The sequence below is a fragment of the Tachyglossus aculeatus genome, chromosome 19, assembly GCF_015852505.1.
Source record: "Tachyglossus aculeatus isolate mTacAcu1 chromosome 19, mTacAcu1.pri, whole genome shotgun sequence".
NCBI classification, from domain to species: domain Eukaryota; kingdom Metazoa; phylum Chordata; class Mammalia; order Monotremata; family Tachyglossidae; genus Tachyglossus; species Tachyglossus aculeatus.
This window is the reverse complement of record NC_052084.1, coordinates 1,773,027-1,783,434: the sequence shown is the minus strand read 5'-3', so window position 1 is coordinate 1,783,434 and position 10,408 is coordinate 1,773,027. Positions and strand designations below refer to the sequence as shown.

The following is a 10,408-nucleotide window of genomic DNA, read 5'->3' as shown; positions in this document are numbered from 1 at the left end:
TCTCTCACCGCACACTTCGAAAGGCGACAAAAGAAACGGGGAACAAAGGCCAGCGACCGACGTCGGGGTTCAGCCGGTCAGAGGCGGCATCGATGCTTGATAACAATAATAACGATGGCATTTGTTAAGCGCTTACTATGTACGAAGCACTGTTCTAAGCGCTGGGGGGGGGATACAAGGCGATCAGGTTGTCCCACATTGGGCTCACAGTCTTCTCCCCCATTTTACAGATGAGGTCACAGAGGCTCAGAGAAGTGAGTTAACCAAGGTCACCCCGCAGGCCCGTGGCGGAGCTGGGATTAGAACCCGCGACCTCTGACTCCCAAGCCCGGGATCTTTCCACTGAGGTCCGCCGCGCCGCCCACGCCCGGCGAGCAGAGCGGCGTTCACAGCGTGCGAGCTGAGCCGGGGCCTCCGACCGCGCCGTTCACCGTCACCGACGGGCCGGCCGGGGGTGCCGTGTTTCCCGGCACGCAGGGAACATGCCGTCGGAGCTGAGAAACAAGCGACCGTCCCAGCTTGGCGACGTCGGGGGCTCGCCGGGGATGAGGAGGGCGCCCGGCCAGGCTCTGGGGCTCCGTCCGACCCTCCCTCGGCCGCGGTGGCCCGGGTGACCTCTGACCCCGGCCCCCCGACGCCCGTTCCGTCGTCCCCAGGTGGTCCGGAGCGCCGGGGGTGAGGGACGGGGCGACGGGGCCGCCTAGAAGGGGAGCCTCTTGGGCCACTCGTCCTCCACCCACCTGAGCAGGACCTTCTCGACGTCGGCCCGGTGGTAGAGGCGGCAGAGGTCGACGAGCTGGCCCACGGTCCGCTGGCTGTTGCGGAGGAGGAACTCGAGCGTGGGGCTCTGCGGCCTCTGCTCCAGGAAGCACAGCTCGTCGTAGCCCATGCCCCACTTGCTGGCGAAGTTCCTCCAGTTCTTCACGGTCGGGTGGCACGGGTCCAGCTTGATGCGGATCACGTCCAGCAGGTCCTGGTCGTTCAGCAGGTCGCTGATGCGAGGGACGCGCGGGGAGCCGGGCGAGGGGTCCTTCCTGGGCTCTGCGGCGAGAGACCGGGGGCGTCGGAGGGGGCCGGACCCGCCAGAGCCCCGTCCCTCCCGCGGGGCCGCGCGTCAATCGTATTTAGTGAGCGCTTACTCTGGGCAGAACAACGAAATAATCATAATAATAACGATGGTATCCGCTAAGCACTGGGGGGATACAATAATAATAATAATAATGATAATGATGGCATTTGTTAAGCGCTTACTATGTGCAAAGCACTGTTCTAAGCGCTGGGGGAGATACAGTGTGATCAAGTTGTCCCACGTGGGGCTTACAGTCTTAATCCCCATTTTTACAGATGAGGTAACTGAGGCTCAGAGAAGTGAAGTGACTTGCCCAAGGTCACACAGCAGACTTGTGGTGGAGCCGGGATTCGAACCCGTGACCTCTGACTCCAAAGCCCGGGCTCTTTCCACTGAGCCACGCTGCTTCCCCTTACAGTCAATCAATACAATCAATCAGTCAATCGTGTTTATTGAGCGCTTACTGTGTGCAGAGCACTGGACTAAGCGCTTGGGAAGTACAAGTTGGCAACATGTAGAGACGGTCCCTACCCAACAGTGGGCTCACAGTCTAAAAGGATACGAGGTGATCAGCTTGTCCCACGGGGGGCTCACAGTCTTCATCCCCATTTCACAGATGAAGGAACTGAGGCCCAGAGAAGTGAAGTGACTCGCCCAGAGTCACACAGCTGACAACTGGCGGAGCCGGGATTTGAACCCCTGACCTCCGACTCCAAAGCCCGGGCTCTTTCCACTGAGCCACGCTGCTTCTCTGACGATGATAAGGATGGCATTTCTTAAGCGCTTACTACGTGCCGGGCACCGTGCTAAACGCTGGGGTAGATACAAGGGTCATGGGTTCAAATCCTGGCTCCGCCAACTGTCACCTGTGTGACTTTGGGCAAGCCACTTAACTTCTCTGTGCCTCAGTTACCTCATCTGTAAAATGGGGATTAAGACTGTGAGCCCCAAGTGGGACAACCTGATCACCTTGTAGCCCCCCCAGCGCTTAGAACAGTGCTTTGCACATAGTAAGCGCTTAACAAATACCACCATTATTATTATTATTATTATTATTAAATCCTGGCTCCGCCAACTGTCAGCTGTGTGACTTTGGGCAAGTCACTTAGCTTCTCTGTGCCTCAGTTACCTCATCTGTAAAATGGGGATTCAAACTGTGAGCCCCCCCGTGGGACAACCTGATCATCTTGTAACCTTCCCAGCACTTAGAACAGTGCTTTGCACATAGTAAGCGCTTAACAAATGCCATCATCATCATCATCATCATCATCGTTATTATTATACAGGCTAATCGGGTCGGACATGTAGAGCTCACGGTCTTCATCCCCGTTCGACGGATGAGGGGACCGAGGCCCAGAGGGGCAACAGCCCAGCCTTGGGAGTCAGAGGTCGTGGGTTCCAATCCCGCCTCCGCCACTCGTCAGCTGGGTGCCTTTGGGCAAGTCACTTCACCCCTCTGGGCCTCCGGGACCTCATCTGGGAAATGGGGATTGAAGGTGAGAGCCCCAAGTGGGACAACCTGATTGGGAAGCAGCGTGGCTCAGCGGAAAGAGCCCGGGCGTGGGAGTCGGAGGTTGTGGGTTCTAATCCCGGCTCCACCACATGTCTGCTGGGTGATCTTGGGCAAGTCACTTCTCTGTGCCTCAGTTATCTCGTCTGTAAAATGGGGGTGAAGACTGTGAGCCCCACATGGGACAACCTGATCACCTTGTATCCCCCCCAGCATTTAGAACGGTACTTCGCACATAGTAAGTGCTTAACAAATGCCATCATTATTATTACCCTGTATCTCCCCCAGTGCTTAGAATGGTGCTTGGCACATAAAAATAATAGTAATAATAATAATGGTATTTGTTAAGCGCTTACTATGAGCAAAGCACTGTTATAATAATAATAATGGCATTTATTAAGCACTTACTATGTGCAAAACACTGTTCTAAGCGCTGGGGAGGTTACAAGGTGATGAGGTTGTCCCATGGAGGGCTCACAGTCTTCAACCCCATTTTACAGATGAGGGAACTGAGGCCCAGAGAAGTGAAGTGACTCGCCCCAAGTCACCCAGCTGACAGTTGGCGGAGGTGGGATTTGATCCCATGACCTCTGACTCCAAAGCCCGTACTTTTTCCCCTGAGCCGCACTGCGCACTTAACCAATACCATCATCATCATCATTAGAGAAGCAGCGTGGCTCAGGGGAAAGAGCCCGGGCTTTGGAGCCAGAGGTCATGGGTTCAAATCCCGGCTCCGCCAAATGTCAGCTGTGTGACTTTGGGCAAGTCACTTCACTTCTCTGGGCCTCAGTTACCTCATCTGGAAAATGGGGATTAAGACTGTGAGCCCTCCATGGGACAAACTGATCACCTTGTAACCTCTCCAGCGCTTAGAATGGAACATGGCTCAGTGGGAAAGAGCCCGAGCTTTGGAGTCAGAGGTCATGGGTTCAAGTCCCGGCTCTGCCACTTGTCAGTTGTGTGACTTTGGGCAAGTCACTTCACTTCTCTGGGCCTCAGTTCCCTCATCTGTAAAATGGGGATGAAGACTGTGAGCCCCACGTGGGACAACCTGATCACCTTGTATTCCCCCCAGCGCTTAGAACAGTGCTTTGCACATAGTAAGCGCTTAATAAATGCCATCATTGTTATTATTATTAGAACAGTGCTTTGCACGTAGTAAGTGCTTAATAAATGCCATTATTATTATTATTATTATTATTATTATTATTATTATTATTATTATTATTATTATCATCCCCCGGAGGTCACAGCCGAGGCTCGGAGCCGACCCCGGGATGGGGACGTCCCGACCGACATTCCTCTGGGAGTTTCCTGGCTCCTTCCTCCCGCCGGGAGACGAAGCGGTTAATTGGGAGTTGGCACTGGAATTGAACCAGATTCAGAAATCCCAAAGGTCATTATTAGTTGCGCCTGGAGGACGGCTGTAGGCGGGAAGTTGGCCCGGGATCAGAGGGTGCGCTCGGATCGGAGAGGAACCTGCAGGTGAGGGGCCGTTTTATCTTGCACACGCTAGCGGCTGCAGAACCATTACCGCGGCTGGGTGTTGCCCAGAAATGTTGGGAGGCCTCAAACGTGAAACTCCGAGGGCTTAAAGGTGCCACTCTGGGCCACCAAATCCAAGGCCTAGGGAGACCCTTCCCCCCGGCAGCCTTCCGGGGTTGCTGGCGACAGGAAGACCCATCGGTTGCTTTTTCTAGACCGTGAGCCCGCTGTTGGGTAGGGACCGTCTCTCTATGTTGCCGACTTGGACTTCCCAAGCGCTTAGTCCAGTGCTCTGCACACAGGAAGCGCTCAATAAACATGATTGATTTAATAATAATACTAAGACTTTTTTTTTTAATGGCATTTGTTAAGCGCTTACTATGTGCGAAGCGCGGTTCTAAGCGCTGGGGAGGATACAAGGTGATTAAGTTGTCCCCCGTGGGGCTCACGGTCAATCCCCATTTTACAGATGAGGGAACTGAGGCTCGGAGAAGTTAAGTGACTTGCCCAAGGTCACACAGCAGACATTTGGCGGAGTCGGGGTTATTATGGTATTTGTTAAGCGCTTATTAGGTGCCAAGCACTGTTGTAGAGAAGCGGCATGGCTCAGTGGGAAGAGCCCGGGCTCTGGAGTCAGAGGTCAGGGGTTCAAATCCCGGCTCCGCCAACTGTCCGCTGGGTGACTTTGGGCAAGTCTCTGGGCCTCAATTCCCTCATCTGTAAAATGGGGATGAAAACTGTGAGCCCCCCGCGGGACAACCTGATCACCTTGTATCCTCCACAGCGCTTAGAACAGTGCTTTGCACATAGTAAGCACTTAGCAAATAACAAAATTATTATTATTATTATCACTTTGTATCCCCCCAGCACTTAGAACAGTGCTTTGTACATAGTAAGCACTTAATAAATGCCATCATCATTATTATTATTATTGTCACTTTGTATCCCCCCAGCACTTAGAACAGTGCTTTACACATAGTAAGCGCTTAAAAAATACCATTATTATTATTATTATTATTATTTTTCTAAGCACTGGGGTAAATACAAAGTAATCGGGTTGTCCCACGTGGGGCTCACAGTCTCAATCCCCATTTTACAGATGCGGTAACTGAGGTACAGAGAAGTTAAATGACTGGCCCGAGGTCACACAGCAGACACCCGCTGTCGGGTAGGGACTGTCTCTATCTGTTGCCGAATTGCAGTTTCCAAGCGCTTGATACAGTGCTCTGCACACAGTAAGCGCTCAATAAATACGATTGAAGGAATGAATGAATGACAAGTGACGGAGCGGGATTAGAACCCACAACCTCCGACTCCCAAGCCACTAGGCCACGCGATTTTCAAGCGATGGATGGTTTTCGCTGAGCGCCTACCATGTAGAGAGTGCTGTATTGAGCACCGGGGAGGACGCGTTCAAGTTAAGGGGGCCCATCCCTGACCTCGGCAGAATTTACAATCCAGTCCCAGATCTTCCATCGGGCAAGTCATTTCACCTCCGTGAGCCTCAGTTTCCCCACCTGTAAAATGGCTACTCTATCGAGACGTTTTGAGGTCAAAAGGCAGGTTGTTGATGTGAAAGCACTTGGGAAAAAATTCCAAATGCTGAAAAAGACGACCGCTACTACTACTAATCACCGTGGCGTCTGTTGAGGGGTTAATACGTGCCAAGCCCTGTGCTAAGCACCGGGGGGAAATAGACTACAATCAGTCTCTGTCTCTCATGGGGCTCTCAGTCTGGGTGGGAGAAGGAGGAAGGATTTTACGCCCATTTGCCGCTGAGAAAACTGAGGCTCAGAGAGGTTAATTAAGGAAGGTCACACAGCAGAGCAGAGGCCAGAGCTCTGGTCTTCTGTCTCCCCATCCCGGGTTCTTTCCACAAGACCCCGGCTTCCTCCCGAAATATAATCTGGAAACTTCAGGGCGCCCATCTTGTGAATCTCCTGCGTAAGAACGATTTTGGAGAATTGAGGCGGCCCCCTCAGTCGCCAGCTAAAAAGACGATTGTTTCCAGAAACTTCAGTCAGATGCTCTCGAGGGAAATTTTTCTCTAGGGCTATTTTCTGTGCGCCAGAGGGCTTCCAGTCATTGATCATTCCGCACCCCAAAAATAGAAAACAATAAACCCCTTCAGACGTAGAACGTTTTGGAAGAGAATCAGAATTGAGTTTCCATTAAGAAGACACCCAATCTCGGGCGTCTCCGCCGGGGGCCGGCGTCTCGGTTCGAGGCCGGACAGTGACCGTCCCCTTCCCGGACCGGGAACGCCTCTCCGTCGAGCTGCCCGGGCTCCGGCCGCTGGACAATTCGTCCAGAGCCCGGACGAGGCCTAGCCGTTGGGCCTCGCTTCGGAGAGGAGGAAGGGGAAGGGGGCACAACCACGGCCTGCACCGCGGCCCCTTTTTCGATGGGATCCGACTCTCGTGTTGGTTCTGGGGGTGGGGAGAGCCTGGGAAGAGCAGCAGAAGCAGCGTGGCTCAGTGGAAAGAGCCCGGGCTTTGGAGTCAGAGGTCATGGGTCCGAATCCTGGCTCCGCCACATGTCTGCTGTGTGACCTTGGGCAAGTTACTTAACTTCTCTGAGCCTCAGTTACCTCATCTGTAAAATGGGGATTAAGACTGTGAGCCCCACATGGGACAACCTGATCACTTTGTACCCCCCCAGCGCTTAGAACAGTGCTTTGCACATAGTAAGTGCTTAACAAATGCCAACATTATTATTATAGTTTGTGCTTTGCACATAGTAAGCACTTAATAAATGCTATCATTATTATTATTATTATAAGAGGGATGGGGAGGACGGGGGGACAGGGGCACCCCGCCTGCCACCCTCTGTGGGTTCCCGTCCGGCCCGGCCGAGGGAGAGCCCGCCGTCCAAGGCTGAGGGGCCATTTTTTAAGCCGCTCTTCCGTCTCCAGATCGGCCCTCCATGCGTTCCCCCTTCCTCTTCCTCCTGCGCTTGGTCCCCACCCTCCTTCCCTACCCCCTAACGAGGCCCGGGAGGGTCCCTGGCAAGAAGAAGCGATCTTTGGGGGGGTTTCCAGGCAAATATTCCGGGCCCTCTTCCCTCCATCCAGAGCGACACCGGTCACGGCCGCGGGCGAGGTCGGGACGACTTCGCGTGGGGAGCTTGAGGCGGGCGCTTGGGAAGTCGGGATTTGGGAGGGTAGAGAGCAAAGAGGGAGAAGGAGGAAAAAGGGGGCAGAGAAAGGAAAAGAGGGGAGGGGGCAGAGGAGAGGAAGGGGAAAGGGAGGAAATGAGACTGTGAGCCCACTGTTGGGTAGGGACCGTCTCTGTATGTTGCAAGCGCTTAGTACAGTGCTCTGCACACAGTAAGTGCTCAATAAATACGATTGAATGAAGGAATGAAATGGAGTCGGACTCCTAGGGAGAGGAATGATTTTATCACCTCCTCAGCCAGGCCCTTTCGAGGCTTTGCAGACAACTTCTGCCCTCATGGAGCTCCGGCAGGAAAGCCGGAGGCACGGAAGAGGGAGAACGTGTATACGGTGCTCTCCCAAACGCTTAGTCCAGTGCTCGGCATAGAGGAACCGCTCCGCACCCAGAAAGCGCTCAATAAACACCACGGACCGACTGAACGTTCAGCCGATTAAACAGTCATTACATCCCACGCTCTTTTTTTTTTATCAATGAACCCCAGCGGTGGGATCATTCCAGAGCTGAGAACAGCATCCAGCGCTGAGAATGTCGTCTGATAAACGGTAAGCGCTGGACAATACCGCAATAATAATAATCATTCGTGTTTTAGAGACCGTCGGAGTCTGTCGCTTACCTGAAAGGGGCTCTCCAGTACTATCAGGGTATCCATTTTCTTCCTGCTGCAAACAACAGCAACAACAAAATCCTTCATTAAAATCCCATCCCTCGTTTAGCCTGGCCCCTGCCCACCATGGCCAAGAGGCAGGAGTGAAGGGGCAGCAATCTCTCGAAAGTTTTTTGTTTGTTTGTTTGTTTAACGGCATTTGTTAAGTGCGTCCTATGTGACAGGCGGATAGCTGGGGTAGGAACAAGCTAATCGGGTTGGACACGGTCCCTGTCCCACACAGGGCTCACAGTCGTAATCCCTGTTTTACAGACGAGGAAACTGAGGCACAGAAAAGTGGAGCGACTTGCCCAAGGTCACCCGGCAGACATGTGGCCGAGCTGGAATTAGAACCCAGGTCCTCTGACCTGGTCCGTGCTCTGACAACTCGGCCACGCTGAGCGTGGGGCCCGACTTTATTTTTTAACTAGGCAAATATGTTATACTCTTATCCCTTTATCGGTAGCGCAATAAAAGTCCCAGGAGGGATGTTATTGCCTGTTTTATTTGCATCTTTGATCACTGCTTTTTTCGGGCCCCTTACCCTCTCACAAGGCTGATTGTCAGCTTGATCTTCGGTTGATTTATTTTAAAAGGATCCGCGGATCGAAGCAACGCGGCCCTGCGGAAAGACCCCAGTCCTGGGAGTCAGAGGAGTTGGGTTCTAATCCCGACTCTGCCATTTCCCTGCTTTATGGCCTCGGGCGAGTCGCTTAACTTCTCCGAGCCTCAGTTTCCTCAGCTGTAAAATGGGGATTTCAGTACCTGTTCGCCACCCTACTTAGATTGTGAGCCCCATGTGGGTCAGGGACTATGTCCTACCTGATTGTCTTGTATGTGTTTTGGGGCTCAGTACAGTGCTTGGCGCGTAGTAAGTAACAAATACCCCAGATACTACCCTGGACACATCTTCTAGCGGTACCCGACTCTCATCTCATCCCTCCCGCCTTCGTCCCTTTGTCACACTGTCTGTCCTTCTTTCGGGAACTCCCCACACCAAATCCACCAGTCTCCCCCTCTACAAAGCCCTCCTGAAATGCCACCTCCTCCAGGAAGCCTTCCCTAACGCCCCAAGTCGCACCTACTCACTTACTTGGCCCTTACGTATCTTATGTTGCCAACTTGTACTTCCCAAGCGCTTAATAAGTAACAGTAAGCACTCAATAAATGTGATTGAATATTCGTTCCCTAATCCTCCACACTTATGTAGTTGTTCAGCCAGCCGGTCGTATTTACTGAGCGCTTACTGTGTGCAGAGCGCAGCGTGGCTCGGTGGAAAGAGCCCGGGCTTGAGAGTCAGAGGCCCTGGGTTCAAATCCCAGCTCCGCCACTTGGCTGTGTGACTTTGGGCAAGTCACTTCACTTCTCTGGGCCTCAGCTTAGTACAGTGCTCTGCACACAGTAAGCGCTCAATAAATACGATTGATGATCTGTAAAATGGGGATTAAGATTGTAAGCCCCACATGGGACAACCTGATCACTTTGTATCCTCCCCAGTGCTTAGAACAGTGCTTCGCACATAGGAAGCGCTTAACAAATACCAAAATTATTATTATTATTATTACTAAGTGCTTGGGGAAGTACAATATAACAATAAACAGACCCGTTTCCTGCCCGCAACGAGCTTACAGGCTAGAGAAGCTGGAACTTGAACTCGGGTCCCAACCTTGGGCTCTTTCCATCAGTCTCCCCTGCATCCCCTGGTTTGCGGTCATCACGGCTCAAGGAAAACAGGGGAAGAAAGAAGCAGCGTGGCCTAGTGGCTAGAGCCCGGGCCTGGGACACAGAAGGACCCGGGTTCGAACTCCGGCTCCACCACTTGTGACCTCGGACAAGTCACTTAATGATAATAGTAATCATTTTGGTATTTATGAAGCACTTACTACGTGCAAAGCACTGTTGTAAGCGCCGGGGAGGTTACAAGGTGATCAGGTTGTCTCACGGGGGGCTCCCAGTCTTCATCCCCATTTTCCAGAAGAGGGAACTGAGGCCCAGAGAAGTGAAGTGCCTTGCCCAAAGTCACCCAGCTGACAATTTGAACCCACAACCCCCGACTCCAAAGCCCGCGTTCTTTCCACTGAGCCACGCTGCACTTCACCCCTCTGTGCCTCAGTTCCCCCATCTGTAAAGACTGGGAGCCCCATGTGGGGCAGGGACGGTGTCGAACCTTAGCTTGGCTCTACCCCGGTGCTTAGAACGGTGCTTGACGTATGATCAATCAATCAGTCGTATTTATTGAGCGCTCACTGTATGCAGAGCACTGGACTAAGCACTTGGGAAGTCAAAGCTGGCAACATGTAGAGACAGTCCCTACCCAACAGTGGGCTCACAGTCTAACAGACGAATGCTTGACGTATGATAAACGTTTCACAGATATTATGAAATAATAATATTTATTTAGAGCGTGTAATATTTATTTTAGACTGTGAGCCCACTGTTGGGTAGGGACTGTTTCTATATGTTGCCAGTTTGTACTTCCCAAGCGCTTAGTACAGTGCTCTGCACACAGTGAGTGCTCAATAAAT

The 10,408-nt window shown here is 52.5% G+C and overlaps 1 protein-coding gene across 1 annotated transcript in view; it reads right to left on the bottom strand.

The window, feature by feature from the left end:
• Window positions 1–292: 292 nt before the first annotated feature.
• The window catches only part of EDARADD (EDAR associated death domain), a 50,431-nt gene continuing 40,315 nt past the window's right edge, over window positions 293–10,408 (bottom strand). Inside the window, exons 6-8 of the mRNA XM_038761404.1 lie at window positions 6,248–6,407; window positions 5,947–6,124; window positions 293–1,041 (exon numbers count right to left, since the gene is read on the bottom strand). Of these exons, the coding sequence (XP_038617332.1) occupies window positions 701–1,041; window positions 5,947–6,124; window positions 6,248–6,407 (679 nt within the window). The 3' untranslated portion in view covers window positions 293–700. The remainder of the gene's footprint in view (window positions 1,042–5,946; window positions 6,125–6,247; window positions 6,408–10,408) is intronic.